The 27,850-nt window shown below is 27.5% G+C and overlaps 2 protein-coding genes across 2 annotated transcripts; both read right to left on the reverse strand.

The window, feature by feature from the left end:
- On the reverse strand, window positions 1–27,775 carry LOC107454391 (NUBP iron-sulfur cluster assembly factor 1). The gene is made up of 11 exons (XM_016071586.3): window positions 27,615–27,775; window positions 21,075–21,179; window positions 19,084–19,217; window positions 15,821–15,889; window positions 10,561–10,593; window positions 9,834–9,924; window positions 7,003–7,157; window positions 5,017–5,127; window positions 4,251–4,353; window positions 986–1,066; window positions 1–529 (listed from the first exon to the last, which is right to left on the reverse strand). Exons 1-11 carry the CDS (start codon window positions 27,631–27,633, stop codon window positions 498–500), a joined length of 933 nt encoding a protein of 310 aa, XP_015927072.1. The 5' UTR covers window positions 27,634–27,775; the 3' UTR covers window positions 1–497.
- Window positions 25,884–27,608, reverse strand: LOC107454383 (nuclear receptor-binding protein). Its single transcript, XM_043040003.2, has one exon. The coding sequence runs from the start codon at window positions 27,527–27,529 to the stop codon at window positions 26,021–26,023; it is 1,509 nt and encodes a 502-aa protein (XP_042895937.1). The 5' UTR covers window positions 27,530–27,608; the 3' UTR covers window positions 25,884–26,020.
- Window positions 27,776–27,850: the final 75 nt, after the last annotated feature.

A 27,850-nucleotide genomic window follows, 5' to 3' on the forward strand; every position in this document is an offset into this window, starting at 1 on the left:
TTTAATTGAATACACAATATTTTTATTATTATATTTGTGTTGGTTATTTGACATAAACAATAAAAACATGTTCTTATCCCAATTAGTGTTGGTTACTTAAACTGGCCTGGCATCTTGAACAAAGTTATTCTCTCTCACAAATTTGCCAAAAAGTAGTGAACAGCGAGTAACTTTTCCTACCCATAAGTGCTTAGAATGACAATTTTCGTTTGGCTGCAATACTATATTTGTATCGCAGAGAATAAAAATAATCCTTTGTCCAACAGATTGAGAAATGGTAGTTATATCAATTCTTATGGTGAAAATCTACTGGTTGAAACCAAAAAAGTAAACACATTTTGAAAGAAAGCATAAAACTTGTGGGTCTGAAAAATACACAGACAATTTATAACAGAGTAAGTTTTTAGGCACCCAAGAAAAAATTGTGAGACACTTGACTGAACAAATTATAAATTTATAAAAGTAAAAAGTTCTTTCTTTGTTCAAATTGCTTGTTCCTACATTTCTTTGTTCAAATTCTTCTTAATACCTGTAAGGAGAAAAAGGAAAAAACAATTGTTTTTATTCTAAATATTTCTTATTTAGTATTAAGTTTACAAAGCAACATGAAAGTGAGAATTATAAAAAAAGGCAATGTGTATCAAAATTAGTCAAGTTGAAAGAGTTTTGAAAAAACTGGAAAAATTACTTTATTTAGTTTTTAAAAAAATAAAAATTTAAAAAAAATAATGATTTTATTTTTCAATATACTTTAAAAATATTTTTTGCAATAAAAACTATCGTAATAAAAGATAAAGAAACTCCTAAAATAATTTTAAATGCCTACTTCTGTCTTACGTTTAAAATGTAAAGGTCAAGAGCATACATAGAGAGAAAAAGCAATTTTTTATAACTCAGTACAGAATCGAAAGTGTTTCTATACTTTACTCTTAAAAATATTAATTATTTTTCAAAATTTAAGTTTCAAATGATTCAAAGAGCATACTTTCAACTATAGTATTTAAAATATCTTTTGTAACTGATTCTGAATCCTTCAAGAACAATTTTCCTTCATCACAACCTCTACCTAAATATTAAAAAAAATTAATGCATGACATAATGATTTAATGCATGACATAATGATAAAAAGAGTTGACACTAAATACAGTAGAGGATCAATTATTCAAATCAGTTTCACTCAAACAATACTGTGTAAAACAAAACGACTTAGATGTGTTTTTTTTCCTTTCTTTTGTCTTTTGTAAGCATATTTAGTTTTTTCTTTTCTCACTTTTAATAATATGAGTCAAAATTTATGCAACATAAAGAATCAAAAGTTTATTTTTCTATGAACTATGTGCTTTAAACAGGCATTTAAATGTTTAGTCGTGAGTTAACCTGTCACTTTTGTTTTACTCATTTCACAATAGGGACTTTTTTTCATAGTTACATGTAAAATCATCACACCTCAAATAATTTCCGTGACGAAAAATATCATCATGCCCATTAGAGTAGTAGTTTGTGTATGACAAAATATTTCATCAGTTTCATTATTCAGTTTACCCAATTAAGAAGTTAAGAAATTTTTCAGAAAAACATACTTCTCACTTAAACGTAAGCAATTGAAGTTTTTGCACTTATTTCTAAAAAAATTTTATATTTTGAGGATTTTAAAAAATATTATATTATTTAAAAGAATTTGCAAAAATTTTAGATAGTATGTTAAATATTAAATACTCTTCCTAGAAAATATAAAAACTATTAAATATTGATATAAAAAATATAGAAAAATACCGCAAAGAGAAATTTTCAGTTGTAAATTAAAATTTTTTATCCACCATATAGAGATGAAAGAAACACAACAATAGAAGGGTAATTTATTAAAGAATCTTATAACAAAAACTTTTTTCATGAACTTCAAAATAACAAAAGCTATAAATTTTTTCCCACTCTATTTCATATACCATTTCTTATACAATTGTACTTTTATAATCGATTACCAAAATAACATGAAAAAAGAGAATCATATTAAAGGGACATTAATTCAACAACCGAAGAATGAAATTGCACTTTCCACGAAGCAGTCACTCTTCTGTTAAAAGTCACGAAAAGTCACTTTTCTATCAAAATCCAAGCATAGTGCAATGAAAAATATTTAATGACTTTTGTTTTTTTACAGTTCAGAACGATTTTTTTTTCAAAATATTATTCTTAAAAAAAATTTCTCATAAAACATTGTTTATATTTTATGTCTATGTGGTTGGTGATGAACATATTTTACATAATAATTAAAATTTCTTTTCGGTATACTATTATATCTAATTAAAAAATATATGATTCTGTTTGTTATAGCAAAAAAAAAAAAACAGTTGGGTTTATAAAAACCATATTCAAAAAAACTCTAATCAAGTGTCCTACAACAGCTGATTACAGTTTTTTTTTCACAGAACTCTTTATCATAAAATCATTATGTATTCAATTTTAATTTTTTACAAAATAAATATCAAATACAATCAATTTTCATGTTTACAAAGCTATGAAATATAATAAAGCAAATTCATGTGATTAGATGATTTTGATTAAAGCATAAACCACTACTGTAGAAAATAGGAAAGTCATATTATTCAATTTTAGCAATAATTTTAAGCTGATTTTTAAACTTAATTTTTCAATTAAATGATATCTGTAGCAAAATCAAAAAAGAGTAAAACGAAAGTATCAAAAATTATTTACTACTGGGTATCCAAATTAGGCTAATTTTACAGGGTATTTAGTGATGGGCAACATTCATTTATATTCGACACAACCATATTTAGATTACTACTGATATAGTAAGTTTAAAATTGTTCATAGAAATAATTTTTGTTACAATTGCGGCTACCCACTATATTTTGGGGGTCAGAAATCCGAATCTGGCGGAAAAAAAGGTGTGTTTATTCAGAGAAAGTACATTTCTGTCTGATTTCGGAACTTAAAATATTGTCTTCACTAATTAACTAGCATATTTTAGTTCACCCCCACGAACAATTAAAATGGAGAACTAGAACGTGAAGATATAATCATTAGATCAAAAGTTATTCAAGGTGGTCTGTTTTTTAGGGGGGGAGGAGCACATAGTACTTAGTTTTCTTATATAATTTTCTAGACAAAATAGACATTTGTATGAACGTTTTCTTCAATGCAACCACTAAAGAGTTAGCTGATTAGCATGGAATATTTTACTCTTGTGCAGAGTTTCAATTCAGAGAAATCTTGGTAAAGTGGACATCTTTCGGATAAAGAAATATGTTCGCTAAAGAGTCTCTTTAAGTGAAGAACATGCAAACAGGGTGCGTAGCCAAATTATTCACCAAAAAATAAGCACCTTTTAGCACTTTTCAAGTACTCAAAAAATATTTTTAAGTACTTTAAAAAAATATCATAACTAGGCAGGGTTGGAAAGTTTTTGACAATTGACGTTTTTATCTTGTTTTAACCGTCATGTCAAAAAAGGAAAAAAAAAACTTTTGGTATTGTTTTTGACAATTGACAAAAATTATGAAATTTTGAATCATGTAAAACGAATGGCGTTTTCATACGCTACGGACTGATAATACCCCGAAATAGATTGAGGTTGAATTAATTGTGAAAATGTTGAACAGAACAATGCAAACTGCGTTTTTTGCAAAATTCGAAGCGAAAATCAACATGGTAAAGGAAAAATCTTATTTCAAAAAAGGGAAAAATTAAAAACACCAAATGAAAAAGGCACCTTTAAGGGCTTTCAAAAAACGAAAATCGAAAATAAGCACATTTAAGCACTTTTTAAAAAAGCTGCGCACCCTGATAAACTCAAATATAATACTAAAAACTATTTTAACTAAACTAATATGATAATTAAATAAATACAAAATTAAAAATAGGGAATTACAGTGATATTTACTTAAACTAAATAAAAGCACGTTTAAAATTTAAAGATAACTTTAGAAAAATACATTACATGTGCCAACCCAGAAGTTATAGCTTAGCAGCATAAGAATATTTAATGTGATAACTAAATAACAATTTAATGTAAACTTAATTTTGTCTACATTTTAAAACTTCTTGGTAAAATTATTATATTTTACATCTGTAAGCTCGTTGCATGTAGTGTCGGAAAAACTCATCCTTAATTAAATTTATTATAATAAAATGTTAAATCATAAAATTTACTATGATTCTAAATATTCAAATAAAAAAGTTCCTATAGATTGGAACAAGTTGCCAGTTATATGTATTACTATCAAGTTTACCTATTTGAGAATTTAAAGGAATTTTTCCAAGAAATGGTACATTCATTTCCTCAGCCATTTTTTGGCCTCCACCAGTAGTTGCAGGGAAAATCTCACTAGAAACCTGTTTACAGAAAAATAGTTATTTAATAAACATTAGAGACTGAATATTTAAAAAAAAATGAATTAGTCAAATTTTGTTTGTAAATATTTATCTGAAGATATAATATATCTTCAGATCTAAAGTACCAGAATTATATAATAAATACAAATTAAACAAAACATTTTTCTAAATTCCTTTTTCTTGTTCTTGATGATAATTATTTTCTCCAGATAATTTTAGAGTAGTTAGCTGTCTGTAATGATAATAATAAAATCTTTAAATATAAAACCTAATCAAGTCAAATACACATAGATCCTAACCCAGAAATCATATTTCCATACAATATTTAAAGCGACAGCTAAAGAACAATTAAAATAAACTTATTTTGTTTAATTACTAAAGCAGTTAAAAATGGTGGTTAAAATCAATGTAAATAAAATTTGTTAAACCAAAAATAAAACAGTACAGCATGAAATTTACTACCACTTTAAATGTTCAAGAAAAGTCTTCCTTAAAAACAATTGATGTTGGCATACAATTCATGGATATATGTTATGCATATACATATAAATAATAAATGACACTGAATTTTATTGCAGAAAAAAAACCAAAACAATATCCTATTAAACATCACATAAAAAAATGCACATGAAGTATTCATGCGAGATCAATTAGCTTAAATACCTTGCACTTGGGGCAAACAAATATACTCATGTTTTCTACAACTCCCAAAATAGGCAGATCAACTTTTTGACAAAAGTTAATTTCTTTACGAACATCTAAAAGAGAAGCTTCCTAAAAGAAAGAAACAATTAAATCTTATAATCAAACTAAATAGAGAAAATGTAGAAAAAGATACCGATCTGTTTAAATTATTTTACAGTAGAAAGTACCAGAATTATTCTTCCAAAAATTCACTCATATAACTTGAGATACATTTTAGCAATGATAGTGTAAATAATATTCAACATTGTAAAAGCTTAAAATAAGATATTTTAAAAAATATATAGGAGAGAAGAATACAAGGTTAATTATTATACATTAGTAAGATCAGATTGTATAAGTTGTTAATATCACACAGGTCCCAAGTAATATATATAAAAAATTAATAACAGAAAATGTACAAATGCAATGACAAAATAATATTCTTGAAGAAACAAAATTAATAAAATGCCTTGCAAATAAATTAAGCAATGATTGTTTAATCTTAAAAAAAAAAACAGTAATGAACACTTGCATTGTTAGGCTGTGTTTGTAAAGAAGTAATATATATACTAACAAAGCTTATTTATATTTTACACTATTTTAAACTAGTAATATTCAGATTAAAAAAAAATCTGATTTTATAGTGAAGATATAAGTTTTAAAATTTGCCTTATGTTCATAGTTTTTTTTTTTTCTAACAGCAAGCACTGAATTTTTCGAACTTTGCCTCGGAAGATGGAGCAAGTGTTACTCATTTAACCATGTGGTCACCTGTGAACCTAAATTATGGAGGTGAGCAACATTTCCCCACGCCACACTGCCACAGATGCCCGTTCATAGAGTGGACCACATTTACACAACAGTGGACAACACACAAAGAGAAACATCCATGACTAGAGCAGGATTTGAACCCACAACTATTGGCTACACGCTGACTACTCTACTACCTGGCCACCTTTATGTTTATAATACTCTTAGATATTTAAAAGGAATTTATTCTTACCAAGTTTGATAATTAACTACAAAGCTAATCAACAGTTAGTGTGGCAGATTTGAAGGGAGAGAAACTATAATACACTGTTTCTGCTGAATGATAGAATATTTAAACTAATTATTTTTGCACAGGCATGTGTTTATCAGACTTCTTCTTCAGACTTGTTTTTAAAATAATTATCATTTACAAGAACTCCATGACGCAAATGGTAATTAACAAACATTAAAAAACATTATTTTACAGTTTTTCTCAATTAACAGCATCATTAGTTTACAAACTTTGTAACTAATTTTGAAATTTGGTGAGAATAAAGTTATCTTAAGCAGAAATGCAGCAAATATTTCTAGCATCTTCCAATTTTCTATAATTAATATTTTCAAATCATCACACATTTTTGAAACCTTCAATACATTACTATCAAGCTAAATTACTAAGTTTGTTTACTATATATATATAAAGAGAGGCAATTAAGAATGAATAAAAAAAGAAAATTTATAATAAAAATAGTAAATAGAACTAGTATAGTAGTAGGATGGTAAATAGAAATGCTATAAGTAAATATAACCCAGTATCAGATAAAAATGCAAAAAAAGTGGGAAAGAAATTAAATAGGAAAAAGAAATCCAAGAAGAATAAAAAAAATTAATAATAGAAAAATATTAAAAATTTAAAAAAGCACTATTTTTTGCCTTTTTGTGTAAGCTGATGATGACATAATATCTTTCAAATTTTGACTGTTCTTTTAATTTTATTTTGTTTTTAAATTTTTAATATATTTCCTTCTCTTTGATATTTTTCTTTGCATTTTTATTTAATAAATATATAAAACAGAATGAGATATAATGAGAATTGATATGTATCAGTAATTTTTAAACACTACAAAAAAGTACTTCAATTTCACAAAACAAGATATTAAAAATTTAGTTTACAAGCAAGGGATAAAAATCCAAATCAAAATAAATATTATGAACCTGTGGAGTGGTAACAATGACTGCACCATTTAAGTTTGTTCCTTGAAGATATTTTACAATGGATAAATGTTCATCTGAAGTGCCAGGTGGAGTATCAATCAGTAAATAATCTAAATCTCCCCAATCAACATCCTTCAGAAACTGTTTAATAAGACCTAAGAAACAAAAATAATATACTTTATATATTTAATACTTATATCATATTTAGTGGACATAGAGTTTAAAAAATTCGAGAATTTTTTTTTAAAACTAAAATGTATGAAATTGTTTCAAGAACTAGTACTAAACTTGCTAATTTTAAAATCACAGATTTACACATTTTACTATAGTCGCAAAGAATAAACATTAAGGCTTGTAATAAATAAATTTGAAAAAAGAAACATCTCTATCAGCGATGAGTTTGGTAAAAAACCAAAAAGCTAAAAAGAGAAAACCAAAAATGTTACATACACAGTTTAAATAATTGAAAAAATACCTGAGATTTGAGCTAGAAAAAAGTGAATGTCAGAAGCCTATATCAATAGAATATTGTCAATGTTTTAATAAAAAAATATTAATATGTGATATTTAAAAAAAAATTGAGTATATTAATCACAATGTGTAATTTTGAATCATATGAATACAAACAGCAAAGTTAAATTTGAAAATTTCAGCGAAACAGAATCACAAAGTGAAAGTGTAAACAATGCAAATATGATTTTTGATGCAATATTTTAAAACACATGAATGTAAGCCAAAATGTTTTTTCTAAGGTTAAATCTATCAAGGCTGGATCACATTCTTATCTGTAACAAGGTTCAGTTTTAAAAAGTCACCAATTAATGGGATACCTGCAAGAGACGCAATCTTGATTGGTTGTTGAAACATGAAATTTTTTAACATTAAAAACAGTTATTCACATTATATTTCCAGTAAGTCAATCAATTCCCTTAAGTGACACATTCTACATTTTTTCACTATATATTTCTTACTTAACACAAAGGCAGGCAGGAAGCCATGTAGAACATATGCAATCTAATTATGCATTGAAGTTGACAGGTACACAAAACAAAAATATATCACGGTTACAATAAATACATAAACAAATAATAAATCTAAGTAAAGTAAAAAACACAAACGAGAAAGAATTATGTTTCAATGAATTCAGTGTGTGATACAGCACTGTATTTAATCAATTTTATGTTAATTAATATTATAACGTATATGGAGAAACTTAGCTCAACTTTAACATGCCATTTTGCTTATAAACGATCAGTTGGTCATAGGTCACAAGTGTGGGTATCCGTGATATTTTTCCCGAAGTGCAAGAACTCAATTATTATTTTGTGTCCATAAAATATATATGCAGGGTGATTCTAAAATTAATTATGGGACAAACTTGGAGAGGAAATGGATCCAAGATTATGAATTGCATAAGAACTCATGCCCAGAAATGTCCTTGTATGAACAGTTTCTATGTATGCTTTTGAACGGGTACTTTTATTTACGTATGTTATTTTAATTTGAATGTTTTGTAATAATTGTCGAAAATTACATTTAAATTGGTACAGTATTAGCTGTTTTATTGTAATTTAATGATTTGGTGACTAACTTTAAAGCTCGCCAAATCATTAAATTACAATAAAGTTATATATGAACCTCTTTTAATGCAATTTAGTATGACAACATTTTCAATCATGAATTCCTTTGCAATTCTTAATGCTTGTATGCTCTATGGCCCTTCCAAATTTGTCTAATAATACTAAAATCATTCTATATGTAGCTTTTCATTCATTTGAATGAAACAATAAAAAAAATGTGTTAGAAATTATTATAATAACTAATAACTGTAGGTAGGTTACATCACAATTATTAAATAGACTTATTGTAGTACATTTTCAATCGATGAAAATATAATTAAAAACTTAATTTTTGATAAGAAATCCCCAATCAATATCTCACAAACCTTTTAAGTGAATTGAAATTAAATTCAAAGTTAGGTTTATCAATTTTAATAATTTAAATTTAAATTAAACTTATGTAATTTTATTATTAAATTATAATGACACAACCTTTGAATTTTAGACATAATTCTACTTTTTAAAAAGCTTGTCATTAGAGTATTAAAAAGTACATTGTTGTCTTTAAGCTGCAAAATTTAGAGGCGATTTTGTAATAAATTGGTTTGTGTTGAACCCATGTGTTTGAAACTATATCTTGTTTAATTAACCTTGGATCTTTTGTAAACGGAAAGATGAAAATATTTCTAAAATCCAGTGCATTCTATTAAACAAAAAAAAAGAACAAAAAATTCACAGAACTTCTCTCTTTTTAAAGGTCTCAGTACTTTTCTAGAAAAACTAAGCTTCTTATCTATAAGATTCTAATTAGTCTGATTCTAATTTAAGGTTATGGTTTTTCTTTAACCAAAAATACAAAAGTTCAGTTTCCAGCAGAAGGGTTCCTTGAAGCATCTTTGGCAGTGTCAGAGAAAATATCCCTTGACAGAGACCTTTCAGTTCAGAAATTTGGGGAATATTTAACAAGCTTGATATTATTAAAATTAAAAGAATAAACTAAACCTCAAATGCTGCTAAAACAAATAAAAAAAATCTAGTAACAAAGGTTTTTGCTGCAAAAGCCTTCCCTACTTGGAAAATAATATAGCCAAAAAATTTTTAAAGTTATGTTAAATCAGATTTGTGAGGATTAGGTTGTAGAACTGGTATATCATGGCTAAAAATAGGTCATCATACAAAATGAAATGTATGTAACAACATATATTTACATAAAACAATACAAAAATAATGCTCTACTTGAGCTGCTTATATTAAATCAAAATGCACGTATACCATTCTTTTTTGGTCCTCTCCAAATCACTGCTTCATCAGGACTTGACAGCAAAAACCCAACGGACATAATACATAGGTTTTCATCCACAAACTAAAACAAAATAAGATTTCTTTTAAATTTTGAGACTAGACAAATTATTTGCAAGAATCACATTGAAAATGCAAATTTTAATAAATTTTTTAAGTAAGTTTGTAAGTTGATAACATATTCAAGCGACAAAAATTTCAATGTCGCAATAACAAAAGTTAGCTCAAAAACTGTTTTTAGTGCAAATTATAAACTCAATAACACCAAACTATTTAAAGAAGTTGTTTTAAAACTCATTATTTTTAGAAAAAAATTAAAATAGTGTTAAAAAATAAATAATACCATAAGATGTGAATAAAATGGGGTAACAAAGAAACTATATGTTATAAATATATTACACAGAAAAAACTTTCAAAATATTTATTTTATCACTTGAAGCAAAAGAAAACATATCAATATTTATAAAAAATATATATAGCATTTAACACTAGAAAATAACTTTTTATAAATAATAAGTTAAGAAGTTGTCACAAATCCTTAAAAGATTAATAATTTTTATTTTTAAAATGCAATATATTTTTTAAAAAAGCATGAGAATGAAAAGTAAACCATAAAAGATGCATTTTATCTGAAGTCATAAATAAATGTGCAAATCACAATTGTTGAATTTTATGAATATTAAATTGGAAAAAAACTCACCACAGGAGACCAACCAGAACCACTTAAATGAACCTAAAATATAATGCAACAATTTTAACCAGTGAAAGTTCACAATCACATAGTTGCTTTGGTAAATGTCCAAAATACATGCTAGATCTAATATTAATTTATTCGTCAATATTTAAATACTTATTCAATATTTTAAAATCTGATTCGATAAAACTTCAGTGTTAGGACACCCTGCAGGTGAGGTGACAACCAATGGCATTCTTTTAAAAAAATTTGTCTGTTATCACCTGATTATCAATGATATATTTAATTTTTTTCAAAAGTTAAGTTTAATTGCCGAGTATACACTTGCCTTGTATTCTCCACACTGTTTTTTTTAAGGTTAAATGCCATTGCCTGGTGTACATTCGCCCAGTATTTCCAACACTGATGTCTTTCTTAATCTATCCTAATCATATATTAGAATATCGAATGTTAAAATATTAATGAGTAAATAATCATCAAATCAGACATAACAAAAGTTTCCAAGAATCACCAAAGTGAATATGTTATTGTTAACATTCACTGGTAAAAGCTGACATTCTCCCTATATATATATATATAGTAAATTTCCGATTATCCGCAAGTGGATTATCCACTTTGTAGATCATCCGAGCTTCATATTTTTATATTAAAGGTGCATTATATTACATAAAAAATATTTTTAAGCACTATACAAATTAACAAAATGTAAAACAGTTTTCAAAGACTTCACATGATCATGATTAAATAACTAGTTTCCTACAAAGAACTTTTCCCTTGATTATATTAGCCATTTTAAAAAGATCAAGATATTTTTCGGTTTGATTTCAGAGGAAGGAAAATCAAGCCTGAAATTGAGAATATCTTGGAAAATGCAGCAGAGTTGCACATGAAAGTGCTTAAATCTCATCGAACCCAGTTCACTAGAGTAGACGCACATGTGGACTTGAAAGTATTTCATCAAACATGTAAAATTAATGGTGCTTTCATGCGATGGTACGCCGAAATGGATTAGGGTTAAATGAATTGTAAAAACGTTGAATAGAACAATGCAAAAAGCACGTTTTTGCATAATATGTGGCAAAATCAACAAGGTAAAAAAATCTCATTTCCGGAAAGGGAAAATAAAGCACTTTTTAAAACCACCCAACTAAAAAAACACTCTTAAGGGCTTTTAAAAAACGAAAATCAAAAATAAGCACCTTTAAGCACTTTTTTAAAACGCTAAGCACCATGGATAAACAACATAGCACTACTTAGAATTGAAAATAAATAAATTCATAAAGATGGAACAATATAAAGAGTTTTGAGAACAACATACTAGTAAATATTCATGTTCATAGCCCAGGTGCTCGAATTAATCAAATAATGGGTCTACATTTAAACATTGCAACTTCAAGTGCAATACATAAGTAAAATGGAGCATTGAAAGGGGGAAAATGAGGAGGCATTCATTAATAGTGATGCAGAGCAAGGAGTCCCAAAATAGTAAATGCGCCAAAAACATCGATAAAGTGAGCCAAAGGGTGAGTTTGGCGAAGTTCCCTCTTGCTGTAAGGGTTGCCATTTAGAAATCAGTAGAAAGTTTGCATAGCTGAAAAAAGGTGACCTGGTTTTCGAGATGACACACCTGGTGAGTGAATCCTAGATTCTTTCCCCCTTTGTATTACTTATGTATTAGTATGTATTCAAGAATATTTTAAATCATTAAATTCTTAATTTAACGTTTATATGTTTATTAGAATTTTAACTCAAATCAACATGATACATACTAAAGTGAATTTAATAGGTTAAACCTCTTTATTTTTACTCAAAGAAATTAAATCCATCGCAAGCTAAGTATAGTGCTACAGTTTTAGAATTTTTTGCAATCTATTCAGCATTGATTTTTTTTAGAACATTCTTAATAGGTAGAAAATTTAATGTTTACACTGATCCCAAACCTCTCGAAGGTTTTTTATCCAATAAGAATCCCTCATCTAAAATTTTGAGGTGGAAACTAGCTCTGAAGGAATTTAATTGTAAAATAATTTACATCAAAGGCAAACTCAATGTAGTCGCTGACCATTTATCACGATATGTCAATAATCTAACAATTGTTTTTCCAGAAAAATCAGAACTAGTTAATTTACAAAGCCAAGATCCTAAATTGAAAAAAATTATTGATAAACTAAAAGAAAATAACAATTCTGAATATCCAAATTATTTGTTCGATGAAAATGGAGTGTTAATTCATTTGTCCAAACGGAACAGTAAATCTCCGAGAAAAGATGTTAAAAAGCAAATTTGTGTACCCACTTCTTTAAAACCTAAAGTATTAGAATCAGTCCACTCAGAGATAGGAAGTCATCTCCGATTTTTTAAAACCTATAATAGGTTAAATGAAAAATTTTATTGGGACAAAATGTATAAAGATACGAAAAATTTTGTGAATTCATGTATTCCTTGTTTATCAAGACGTAGTGTTTTTAAAATGCAATCAGCCCCAATGCAGATGGTCGAACAAAGTACATATCCCTCAGAGCGTTGCCAAACTGATATTTTTGGACCACTGAAAGCTACTACATCGGGGAACAAATACGTTTTCTCAATGATAGATGCATTTTCTAAATACATCCATTTAGCAGCCTTACCAGACATGAAATCAGAAACCATCTCAAAAGCATTTTTTGACAATTATATAGTTAACAGGGGCTGTCCTAAAAATCTAGTAATGGACAACGCCAAATATTTTTCAGGTAATGAATTTACAGAGTTTTGTAAGATCCAAGGTATCGAAAAAATTCACACTTCAAAGTATGCACCTTGGGCTAACGGTAGGATAGAAAAACCGAACCAATCAATTGCAAATCTTTTGGCAACAATTTGCAATGAAAATAACGAATGGGACAAACAACTTTCACAAACTATGTTGGCAATTAACTTTGAATTAACGAAAGCACACAAGGTTCTCCATTTTTTATCGAACACCTTAGAGACATGAGATTGCCCTACAGTTTGGGGGAGGGTGACAAATTTCAATCCCAATCAGAATATGTAACTAAATTAATTCAGTCCCTAGACGAAATTTTTTCCAAGGTTTTAGAAAATTTAAAAACTCAAGAAGAGAAGAATATCGGGAGAAGCGAAATCGGTAAAAATATCGACAAATTTAATTATCCAATAGGTTCCCTCTGTTTCGTAAAAACTCCAAATTTAAAGAAGTCAGGTTTGTCAAATAAATTACTACCAAAATTTGAAGGGCCATATCGCGTAATAGAGCGTTTTTCAAAAGTGAATTATCGAGTCAAAAGTGTCGAAAATAATCGAAAGGTTTTTAACTGTCATGTAAACAGATTGACACCGTATATTCGAAGATATAATTATTTGCATCTTACTCCTAAAAACATTGCAGACCTGCAGGCAAATTTCAAGGAGACAAATTTCAAGGAGACAAATTTCAAGGAGACAAATAAACCGGTTAGTAAATATAATTTACGTCACAGTAACAATTAAATACAAATGATAAATAAGTTCTAGATAAAATATTTTAATGTTCATAAATGCTTGTAAAATAAATTTTTTGTCCATTAAGATAAATTTATTACTAACATGAGTAATTTTTTTTAAGAGATAGGTTAAGTTTATTTTAATTTTTTCAGTCTGATCACCTGGAAAAGTTGTAATGAAATAATTTATTTCTTACTTAAGGTTAATTTGTAAATTGGTTCTGACACCCTGATCAAGTGTTTGAATTCATTTCAAGTTAGTTTAAATAATAAATTTACATAATAAAATCATTTAAATTACGGGGAAATCTAGGATGCTCACCAGGGGCCTGTGATCCCTGGCTATTTTTGATCCAATTAGACTAACTAATATTTTTACTTACAAAGCTATTGTTATTACTTATACTTGCATTTAGAGTTTAGTGAGGACAGAAGAGAAATAGAGCGACAATTAGGACTCCCTGCTAGCACAATTAAGATGAAGTCTTGGTTTCAAAGCTACTGCACCAGGAGGTGTGCTGACCATCCTCATCGAATGTTTGTTGATCGTCTCCATGAAGTGTTTGTTGATCGTCTCAATGAACTGTCTGCTGATCGTTCCCATGAAGTGTTGCTGATCATTTCATCAAGTGTTTGCTAAGGCTTTACTTACTGTTGGTGCCACAATGACTGTTCCCACTCACATGGTTCCTCCACCTGTCCTTCAACCAGATTTCCCTGCTCCTCCAGTTTTATCATTTGGTAGGATTCCTCCACAACCACCTTCGTTGCCAAAACCAGCTGTATCTCAAATACATGCTTCACCACTTTTTCCGAAAGTACTCAGCAGCCTACATCTGACTACGAGAGACGAAGCATTAGCTTGGACATTAGCCTGTGAGATCCAGCTCGACATTGTTTCCAGTGCCAGAAGATGTCTTCAGGAATCGCAACTTCATACACCCATGGACTTTTGCCTTGGACACTAATTTTTTTTCACTTTTAGAGAACTAGGTTCCTCACCAGGTGCGTCAATGAATTTCTCGGTAGTCCCTCGGCTGTGGCGGGGGAGGGATGATGCAGAGCAAGGAGTCCCAAAATAGTAAGTGCGGCATAAACATCGATAAAGTGAGCCAAAGGGTGAGTTTGGCGAAGTTCCCTCTTGCTGTAAGGGTTGCACCCATTTAGGAATCAGTAGAAAGTTTGCATAGCTGAAAAAAGGTGACCTGGTTTTCGAGATGACACACCTGATGAGTGAATCCTAGATTCTTTCCCCTTTTGTATTACTTATGTATCAATATGTATTCAAAAATATTTTAAATCATTAAATTCTTAATTTAACGTTTATATGTTCATTAGAATTTTAACTCAAATTAACATGATACATACTAAAGTGAATTTAATAGGTGTATCAATAGCAAGAAAATGTGACTCATGTAACAATTGTTGAACTACAAATGCAGGATGAAGTTCAAATTTCAATGAATAGATTCCACACCCATCAAAGATTTTCTTCTGGATCCTATTGTTTTCAAAGCATTGATATTAATAGTAAGTAAAGAAACTTAGTTTTTTCTGTCTTGCTTTCATATGATGAATTATCTATTATGTATGAATTATTATTCTTAACTATAAGTTATAAGTTATTTAATTGTCACACGTTGCATAGATAATTATAATACATATATATATATATATATAGAAAGATAGATAGATATGTATGTATATGGGTATATATTTATATAAAGGTATATATTATATATATCTATGTATATATATGCTGAGTTTGAAAAATAATTTACCTGTTCATTTTCTACTCCAAACATTCTAGGCAATGAAGGACCACATAAATCTATATCCATAATGCCAATCTAAAAGTGAGAATAACTTAACAGTGACTTCGATTTAATACTCAATATGAATAGAAAAATTGATACAATCATTTACATTCATCCATACATTATTATTAATACACACAGATTTTATTCCATTTCAAATTTCAGCATACATTTTGATACTTCTAGACTCTTTAGCAAATAGTTTAATTAAATTTCATTGGAATGATAATCATTGTCATCACTCAAATGAGTTTTCTAAAAAACTTTTGCGTTCAATTCTCAGAGAAATGTACCTGCAATTTCCAGGCATCTTGTCTTAATTGCTTTCTTGCAGAAGAACCTGGAAAATTGTATGTGAACCTGGTAAAAGTTTAAAACATTAGAAAAGTTTGAATCCTTTCAAGAGGACTACAGTCAGAAAGTAAGTCACATTACCTATTTAAAGATGATTTTTGCCTCAATTATTAACCATTTACAAGACAATCTCCTGAAGGTATTGGAAATGATACTAAAGAATCATATTAAGGTGTAAGAAAGCAAATAATATTATAGGAGCATAGATTTCATTTAAAAAAAAATAAAACATCAATATTTAAGCCGTTTATTAGTTTTAAAATAGCATATTTTTAATACTTATAACAGTGTTCAAAAACAATCATAAAACGTTTTAGCTGTAAAGATTACCAATAGCACTTTGAAGAAAATCCGATGCACACATCATCATATCAAGTTTTCAATCAATTTTACATCTCTTATCTCATAATTTTCATTAGCTTAATATTTAAATTTTTTTAAATAAAATTATCTAACATGCTTTGTAATATGTATAATCATATTTCTCATGTCTTAAACGGTAGTTAGCAGGGTTTTACATCAAATCAATGAATATGTTATAGCTAACCTTTTGTACTTCAGCCTTACAGCAAATTTATATTTTAAAATGACTCATTATATTTTTTCAAAAAATCTTACAAACCTCCTATCATTGAACCTGAAACTTCTAAGCATTAGTAATAAAAATAAGCTATAGCAATGAATCCTCATCCTCATAATAGGGGCAACTGAGATCAGAGTATCTGATACAGAAAAAGGTTTCCCATTCTCTCTCTGTACATGTAAGTATAAAACCTAATATAGCATATCATTCAGGTACTGGGTATCTTACTGTATTTGAAAGATATAAATAACAAAACCATTTGAAATTAAAACGTACAAATAAAAAATAATATTAAGCTATTAAGGGTGGAAATGGGTAACTTTTTACTAAGCAAAAAATCAAATGCTTATAAAAACCTATGTTTTTGTATCAATTCTTATAAAATTTATTAAAATTATTTAAAATGACATCTAAAACTTCATAACTCATTAGAAACAATCTAATCCCTTAAATACAATCGAAATAACAAACATATTATTGTTCTAAAACTCTTATGAAATGTAAAAATTTTAAGAATTATAGAAAAATACAGATATGAGACATTAACAAAACTTGCATTTTCTTCCCTCCAAATTAACTGGATGAACTCATATCATAGGCAGTGATTAATAATCAAAAATCAATCACTGATGATGTTTATCAATCATACGTGCTGCATAACAAAGTCAACTTAAAATAATAAAAATAACAATTTAACAATAATAAAAATATTATTATGATGTCTATATGTCTAAGCAGGGTTTGTTGATTTAAATCAGCTTGATTTAAATCACGATTTAAATGATTTCAATTAAATGATTTTTTTAAAAAAATCATTGATTTAAATCATCTGATTTATATCAATTTTAAAATCAATATATATTGATTTTAAAAGTTAAAAAACAGTGTTTTAAATTATTGATACTTTTATTATTTTCTTTTCTTAGTTTTAAAATTTATTTTAAATAAATTGCTGTGTTAATTAATTTTAGTTAACGAAATTACTTTCTTTCTTGGTGTGTGTTAAATTCCAACACATTTGAAACGACATTTTTAAAAGTATTTTGATTCTTGAGATTGAAAGTACAGATTAAAATACACATTTAATGCTGTCTTATTATAGACTTGCATAGCTGTAGAAAGTAATTAATAGACCTGAATTTCGAAGAAAAAAATGCAAATAATCTTAATTAAAATTCTACCTTTTGATGTAAACCGCATGGAATTAAAATCTACATTATATTTCATTGGTGGAAAATGTATATTTCTAAAGCTTGAGGTTATATATGCCAAAAATATATTTAAAAAATAAAAGGCTAATGAATTCAGATATTTTTTCCTGATATAATGTCATTCTTCCCTTTCAAAGTCTATTTGAGGCAGTAGAGTTATTAACTGGTATTTTTTTCTCATAATATGTTTACAGTATCTTTGACATTATCAGATTTTCTATTAAGAAATTTTGTGAAAAAGAATTCCAATGAGTGCATAGATTTTTTTTAGCTGATCTATTTTGATATAGAATTAAAAATGAATATTTTAATATAAAAATATTGATGAGTGACTACATTTATAAGAACAATCTGTTACATTTATTTTGTCATATTAAAAATCAAGAGAAAAAAAAACACAATTCTAAATTTAAATTATTGTTTGCTGATTGAAACTTTAATTTAATAGTTAAAGAGTCTGTCCAAGTCCAACTTGCTACTGCTTAGGGTACCTTCACAAATTCAACTTTGGAAATCAACAAAGGAAAAAAAATAGTTTCACAAAATATTTTTTTTTTAAATTTTATTTTTGTGTTTCGTAAGAAAAGAATAAATCCACATTTTTGTGTTGATTTTTTAATATTATTTTTCATTATCACAAATTATGTCGAAATTTTCACAAAATAAATACCTCTCAGAAAAACCTAGACAGACCACTTTCATTAAATTCTCTATTTCATCTAGTCTTCAAATTTCAGTTATGCATGTGTTTCAAAATGGTTGCTATGCATTCAAAGCCATGTATTGTAATGAAAAATTATACTAGTAAATTAGAGTTTCTAAAATATTCTTATAATATTGTTTTAATATTAATTTAATTTTGATTAAACGTTTATAAAGGATTTTTAATCATAAATTAAAGTTCTTACAATGAGTTTGAATAAAAATAAAAAAAATATGATTTAAATAAAAAATAATTCGATTTAAATCAAAAAATTCACGAAGTGTCTAAGAAAGGGTGAGGAAAGAGTCTTCTTAAGTAGCAATTTTATATTTCCAAGGGAAAAAAGAAAAACAGAACTAAAAAAGAAAATCTTTACATTTTTCTCCAAATCATCAGCCAATGTTTGAGCCAACATAGAAGTAAAAGAGCTTTTGCCAACACCTCCTTTTCCAGAAAGAATGAGAATAATGTGCTTCACAAGAGACATCTTTTGTTTAATAATTTCAATATCTAAAAAGTAAGTAAATAACTTAATTAGAATTTTTTGTAAAAAGCCTTAAAAACTAAATATTGAATGATACAATAAAAATATAAAATGAATGAATTTAACAATAAAATAAAATTCATTATGCATACTTAGGAATGAAACAAAAAATTCTGTGCAAAAAATAAAGATTTATAAATCTAATATTTTTAAACCAATTTTACAGTATAACTGGCTTGATTTTCGTTATTTATTTCAAAATTATAAATATATGTACATACAGTCAATGCTCAAAATCACAATCCTTATGGTCAGGGCAAAAATAAAAGTTGTAACCTGAGGTCGATATATTGTGAGTGCACAAAAATATCATAAATATTAACTTAGGAATGAAAAAAAAGGCTTTTCACATTAAAGTGCCATCTGATTGTTAGATCTTAGAAAATTGAGTATTCATGGGTGAAAAATACCTTAAAAATAATATTATTTTAGACTGCCATTTACGATAAATAATATACATAAGATAACTGTGAACACCACACGTCTTTTATTTAAAAAAAATAAATCATGCAAGGGGATTGATATTTCCCAAAACAAACTAATTTGATTTTCAAACATAAAAAGGTTGAGTGATAAATTTATTGTATTCTGTGAAAAGAAAGTTATACAGATAACAAATGACCATAAATTATGACCACAGAGGACTTGGGATAAGAATTTAGGAGATCATATCACTCATCTTTCCCTGAAAGGGAATTCAAGGTATTTCATTTTTATGGTGTGGTAAAATCAATGGAAACGATGGTTGAAATATTTGAAACTTTTTCTCAATCAAATAACTAAATTTCAGTTGCTATATTGAAATGAACTGTTCAGTGTAGAGATTTTGTAGGATATTAAAATAATATTATTTATGTAGAATTGCAAACAGGATTTTATGCAGCACTCAATAAAACAAAAGGATCATTGTAATGTAATGGGTCACTATAATTAAAGAGCATTGCCAGTGTATAAGCAAATAAAAAGATATAAATTATTATTTTTCAAAACTAAGACTAGGGCCAATATGTTCCTTAATAAAAAAAGTAATTTTGAATCCAATCCAGAAAACCAGGGAACCCTTAAATCAAGTAGTGGGAGAAATTTGCCTTTGTGGAGGACTTTTTGATGGAACTAACATGGAGAAGAAAGTCACAGAAACCTGCCTGGATTAACCAGATGGCAAGGGGGCTTTTAACCCATGATCCGTCTACTACTGAGGATATTTATGACACATTGCAAGTCGTGAACTTAAACTTCGGCTGACGGTTATAATATTAAAAAAGTAAGGCAAAGAATTTAAAATGCGTAAAATGAGTAGTAAAAAATTACGATGGATTACATTAAAATGAAAAATAAACATAGTAAAAAACTGAATTAAAACAAGAATTGTTAGAATAGTCAAAGTAGCGGTTTTCCCTTAAACAAGGCGACCTTTTTAGTGAACTGGTGGGAATAAATAACTTTTAAGTTAGAAAGCTAATGTTAAAAAAATTTCAGCCCAAGTTTCTAGGATCCCCAAAAATTACACAATGACACTAAAAAGAGATAACTTTTTAACATTATAAGGCAATCATAGACATACAAGTTTTAAATGCCATCACAAGCAAAATAAGAATTGTATAAGTAAATTATTATGTAACTAAAATTTCAAATACTTATGAATATAAATAAGTTTCGAATTTATTCATAAGAAATTATGAGTGGGTATCAAAACCTCTCCTCTTATTTTACTGTATATAAAGTAAGATAACATTTCATTAAATAGTCAAACATATTTCGTATGACACAAATAATTATAAGAAAATAGCTATTGCACATTTATTAAATTCAACTTCACAAACCTGGGTCAGGTTCATCATTTTTTAATGAGGAACATATATTTTGATTTGGACATCCAGCACATGCTTCAGCTTTTCCTGCTGCACTACTATCCACACCAGGGCAATCTAAAAAAGAATATAGGCTGTAATTAGGAGGGAAAATAAACTATTTTAACATAAAATACATGTGTTCACATATTTCTAAATTTGACTTGAAGAAAATACTTTTTTTTTAAAAACTTAGTACAAATATTCAAAGGAAAGGGAGAAAATCCTCAGAATTTCACATTAATATTTTAAATAAAATTTTATATTCTTTTCTGTTTGAGCTAATTTTAACCTATTTATGTAAATCAAATTGCATTTATATAATTTTATTGTTTCAAAAATAATGCATTTTCATATCAAACTAAGAACACTGATTTTCTAAATCATTAGAAAATGCGACATAATATATATTCTTTCAGTTCTCAATTTACAATTCGTTGATCATAAGTGATACATTATTGTTTAAAACATATTCGAAAGAATGGCACAATGGATAAAAGTTTCACTTGACGGAATTCAAAGAAAAAGTCATAAAAAAAGCACTTAATAATGAATATTTACTTTAAAATAATTTATATTTAAATAAATATAATTCCTTTTTACTCCTTGTTTAATTGTTCCTTTTTACTCCTTGTTTAAGTCCACTTAAAGTTGAACATTGTATATGGATTAATTTCTCCAATAAAGCCATATGTAACAACATATTTAAATAAATGAAACAAACAAAAAATGATTTTCGAAGATCGGTTGCTACATTCCATCTGGAAAAGATTCACTTTTCACAAATCACTTTTTACACAAAGCATGGAAAATAAATACAGTAAATTCTATTACTTAAGATTTAATTTAAACAATTTGAATCATTACGCTAATAAAAATCCAAACAAGAAAGTCTTAAATCCAAAGCTAGGAAAAAACTTGATATATTTCATAATTTTTTAACCAAAATCACAGATAATTAAAAATTTTACCAAAATCGTGGATAATTCCCGGATTTTATAAAATTTTTACCTTAATACCGAAGTCACATCAAGATAACTCACAAGTCTTAGTTCAAAAATATTTAAACAGAAAAAGAATCAGTATTTTAAAATTGTTACAATAAGAAAAAGTGGATACCCATCAATCAAGTTTAAATAAAAATCTAATGAAAAATCAATTTGAGCTACTAGTCCAGATTTAATTCACTCTGTCAGCAGTAAAAATTTAGCAATTTATATAATTTTTCTGCTTAATATGTTCTTATTACAGGAAAATTGGTTAAAATTTTCAAAAAAAAAAAAAAAAAAAAAAACAGTTCAATCAACAACTTATTCTTCATATCCCTTTCCTAAAACTTTCATTTCGATGAACTTGTAGCATATAAAGTTAAGTTATTTTTGAATTGGGAAAAAAATAATTTTGAAGTTGTTTTAGTAACATATTGTTACAATAGAGACAATATTTTATTTAAAAATTTAATTGTCAGGTTATAAGTAAAATACAGTTTACACTCATAAAGACCTTACAACATCATTTACATCAGATGATAAATCAGTGATATTTTTTATGTTTTGAAAACTAATAGAGTTAAATTATTGTTATATTTTGTGATTATTATTAATTACAATTTTATGTTAGTTTTACTACCTTGTTATCACTACACCCAGTGCAAAGAGGATGTAGTTAGTTAATATTTACTAAGTTATAGGTAACTATAACACAGAGTAAAAATATGAGTTAAGGCAAGAGAGTTGTAGTGTTTCCAGAAAGAAAAAAAAATTTTCAGCACTTAAGAGACAATTGACTAAGAAAAAATTTAAAGCTTAACCAAACTAAAAATTTTTAAACTCTTTCCCATTGTTTTTCAACACAAACTAATTTTTCAAAATAAGTTATATACATATATTATTAAAAATTTTGAAGGATTTAACCATTCCACGAATTTGTTCATAAACAAAAATTGTGTTGCAACTTTCTAACATTACTTAAAAAAATTGACATTATAGAAAAGATAAAGCTTTCTGCTTCTGCCCTCTCGAACAACTAAAAATATGCAGAAATAAAAAAGAATTTTTAAAAAAATCATAATTCCTTTAAACTTAATGAACTATTACACAGACAACTATTAATTGAACTTTAACTCAATCTTAAATAAATTTTTCTAAGAATGTTTAGAGTTATTATTATCTTCCATACTAATTTTTAATTTTGGAGCACAAACAAAAAATTTTAGGATTTTGCTTATTGGTGAAAGACTTTTTTAGCATGCAAAAAAAATAAAAATAATAATAATAAAAATAATAAATCATAAATGCAACAGCATATGTCAGTTTATAGAAGTTAAAGTGTATATTTTTAAGAAAATGAAAGTAATGAATTAACACTTCACTGATTTGCAATAAAAATAAATTTATTTTACCACTATAAAATTATGTAGATAAAAAAACAAACACAATTCTTGATTTTTTTCTGTTAACACTAGGTAGATAAAATATTACTAAATACATAATTATTATGAGCAAAATAAATATTTCACAAACTTAATTCAAAACATATAAGAAATAACCAAAGCTCTAGTTATAACAATTATATAATATGAATATTAAACACTTTTTAAAAAGATTTAACTCAAACACATTAGTTAACGTATAAAGAAATTAGATGCCGAGAAATGTCACTACATATTTTAAAAATTATTACTCTTGTTTAATTAAAAGCTATGGAATAAGACAAAAAGATATCACAGTAAAATTAGTTTTTTTTTTATTACCAATATTCTGAGCTGAGTTAAATGCAGCAAAATACAACCAGAACCTAAAACCGTTTATTGCACCAAACGTAACAGCAGCAACATTCTAATACTTAATATAAACGCTCATATTATAACATTAGACTAACTGGATGGAAAAGAAAAAGTTGCAATAAATAAAAAAAACTCTTAAAAATAATTAAATAACATATTGTAGCAAATCAACTAATGAAAATATGCCAAAATGTTATATGAATATATAAACTTTTCATTATAAATATTTATTGACCTAGTTCAAATAAGATTAAAAAAATTTGGAGAATTACCTTTTAAAAAATTTCTGAACAATGAGACATCATTGTTAAAAACAATGAGACATCTTAGAGATGTCTCATTGTTTTTAAAAAGTTTTCTCAAAATTTTTTTTTAACATTTAGCGACAAAACAGTTTTTTAAACATGTTAAAACTTAAAAATTTCTTATTTCATAATTTAAATAATGAAATAATTACAATAACAGTCATAAAATACAAAATTTTCATACTATTATCATATATATGTAAGGCATTAGTCAGAAGTATATAGAATATACAAAATACTTATATTTATTAAATATGACCTTTTTGCCACTAGAAAAATATTTTTTTCTTCCAGTTAGAAAACAATAAGCTTATAACCAATGTATATATATATATCTACAGTAGAGCACCAATTATCTGAACGCCAATTAATCGGATTGTATGATTATCAATGACCATGCATTTTTCCCATCTTCTTCTTCTTCATAATAATAATTGCAAAAATGTTTTTATTTTCAGAATATTTTAAACGGTGTTTAAAAATGGCTTTTGTCCTTCTGTGACTTTGCAGAGAACCTAACGTTCTTTCCACTCAGTTTCGAAGTGGGTGGCAAGGAGTTTAATAAAGAAACAGTTTTTCAATAAAATTTTCAAACTTTTCAACACATTATTTGTAGTATACTATAATAGACGCAATTACAATTGCCAATCCTAAGCCTGGAAAAAGTATGATGGGAAGTTACTTAAAAACATTAACAAAGCCATTTTTTAAAGTTGTCCAATTACCTCAGTTTTTCTTTACCAGGATCAGACTTGGTCCGGATAATCAGCGGTCTACAGTATTTCCCATACCTGTATCCTTGCTTATTTCTAATATTATGTTAAAGATCATTTTAAGCAACTTTAAATAAAATTTTACTATCTAATTTCACCAATATACTATACATGTAAATACTTTTAATTAACTTATTTATTAAAAATCTTAAAGCACATTAACAAGATAAATATATCCTTTATAATATAAAACTTTTATATCCCTAATTAAAAAATTACTACATGAAGTAGAATAATATACCAATTATAATAAGTTAATTTCCCATAATGAAAACTTTGTTGTATAATAACACAAAACTGAGCCTTTGGCCTATTGTTGCGTTCCATATAATCAGTCTAATCAGCTTAAAAATATTTTTAAAAATATATCCTAATATTATAAAGTAAGGATGCACAACCTGATCCAAATGAAATGCAATGGAAAAAACAATACAGCTTTTGCTGAATCGAACTAAATAAAATTTGGCCAGGTCTCTAATGATTAAGTTATTTATTGCTTCATTCATATTAATAATAATAAAATAATTTAAAATACCTTTTGTTGCTGAAAGAAAAAAAAACGTATCGTCAATATTTAAAATAGAATAAAGTAAGTTTTAAACTTTTCTCTTTCAAAGAACAAAATTACAAGTTACAATCCTTTCCTTGCTGATATTATTGCTTAAAGCATATATAAATTTATTCATGACTTTATATTATTAAATATTGAATAAATCTTTGATATTGAATAAATCTTTGATATTGAATAAATCTTTGATATTAAATAAATCTTTGAGTTATTAATATTCTAAACTTACTTTCTTTTTTACAAGTAATAATCTTTTAACATTTTGATTAGGTCCTACACACTTGTAAGTTTAATGTTACAACAGATTTAAAAGTAAAATAAAAAACTACAGCCTTCCCTAATGCAATTACATAGTTTATACATTAGTATCTGGTTCGAAGGTACGCTGGCCATATGTTGTGCACATATTTATATTGAGAGGAAATATTAATTCATTCACAAGCTGTTTAACCTCATTTTCTTAAGCAATATGAAAGTTGCAAATTCTGTTAAGACTTATTGGTATTAGGCAGATCAGGTATATGGCGACGGCTAATAGTGTCTCCAATTAAATTTGCCACCATCTCTCTATCTTCATCACTAATAAACCCGTGATATACTAATTCCTCTGACAAACCAGCAAAATCATCATCTTTAGTTATTTCACAAGACAACTGCCGATTCATTTTGTCATCCATCCTCAGAAGTATAGTCAACACATAGTTTGGCCCCTGCTCTTGTGGTTTAACATTACACATTATATTCACAATTCTACGAGTTTCAATTTCTTGCGGGGCAATCGATGTGGACCTCGAAGAATCAGACAACAAGGGACGCTTCTGTACGATGGGATGAGACATAGCGTAAGCAGTGAGAGGGTATATACCATTCCGGACATCATTCAGAAATTTTTCTATCTCCAACTTCTTAGCTTTGGTTCGGGTTACCATAGGTCCAGGTAATTTACCTTGGAATGGTACGTGAGCAAGAACATCTTCTGTGTCATACTTAACAAACAAAACCTCATCGGTCAGCTGATCCGGTTGGTAAATGGCAGAATTTACAATGGCATGAGCAGCTAACAGTTTTAGAGAATGTACTTCAAATATAACTGAATGAAATAAAAGTTCTCTGATCGTTGCTCTATCACATGGATTTTTACAAAGGCACTTCTGGATAAAATCTTTTTGTAGATGATTTTCCAACGAATCAATCGTTTTATTCACAATACATTCTGTAACTTGGCTCTCTTTATCGCCAGAGGCTGATATTTCTAAAGCTGCCATTTCTAAAGCACACATACCAAAAGCATAAACATCAACAGCTTGGGTCAGATGAGGAAGTGTTTTAGACATGTACTCTGGAGCAGTGAAATGTTTATTTTTTAAGTCTTTGTGGTTGGTTTTTATGTGGTAGAGAATGGCATCAGGAACAACGGAACATATCTTAATCAGCCCATTATGCTGTATAAATATAGTATCACATGTCAAATTGCCATGGATTATAGGGGGAGAGCATGAATGTAAATAATTCAAAGCAGAAAGAATCTGAGAGCACCACCGCTTCCATGACAGTAAAGGCAACTTTATGACATTACGCTTGGTTTTCTTCAAAAACTGCTTCAGAGATCCACTAGACATGTATTCAGTAATAAATATGACTCTAGGACATTCTGAATCCTTATCCATCCAATACTTATGAAGCTTAACAATGTTAGGATGATCCAGACGAGTCAGACTATCAAACATGTCACGAATCTTGTCCTCTTGAGACAAGAAATTTTTCCTTTCAGAAAACTGCACTTCATTCCAAACCACTTCAACGCCTTCATCAGTATCCATAGCAAGATATGCTGCATCGATACCTGGTATGTCTCGTTGTTGAACCTCTTCACGCCTTTTGAACCATCTCCCACAAGGACTTTCCTCTAATATTTCACTTTCATCTTCGGAATCATCGCAACTTTCACGCGTTTTAACCACATCACTAGAGTCGACACTTTTATTAGTCGCAGCCATATTAACCTGTCTCAGTACAAATACATAAATGCTTTTGAACACAAGTTTCTAGAAACGTTATTTTAAATCAGAAAAATTGCCTTACGTTGAGGTATGCTTTCCATGCTGAGTTAAATTGTCAAATTGTTAATACAATTCAAGATTTTTCTTTAGAGCAAAATTTTTGTACAGTAACACACTTATGTTTGTTTTGTCACTGATATTAAACTTTTCCGACTACTTATTTCTGCTATATAAGTAATGCATTAGGATAATTTATTTTCTGTGTTAATATTTAGTAAATTTTTCTTTTAGCTCAGGTTAAAACAACCTGAGGAAGCA

The sequence above is a fragment of the Parasteatoda tepidariorum genome, chromosome 5 (assembly GCF_043381705.1).
Source record: "Parasteatoda tepidariorum isolate YZ-2023 chromosome 5, CAS_Ptep_4.0, whole genome shotgun sequence".
Classification (NCBI taxonomy): Eukaryota; Metazoa; Arthropoda; class Arachnida; order Araneae; family Theridiidae; genus Parasteatoda; species Parasteatoda tepidariorum.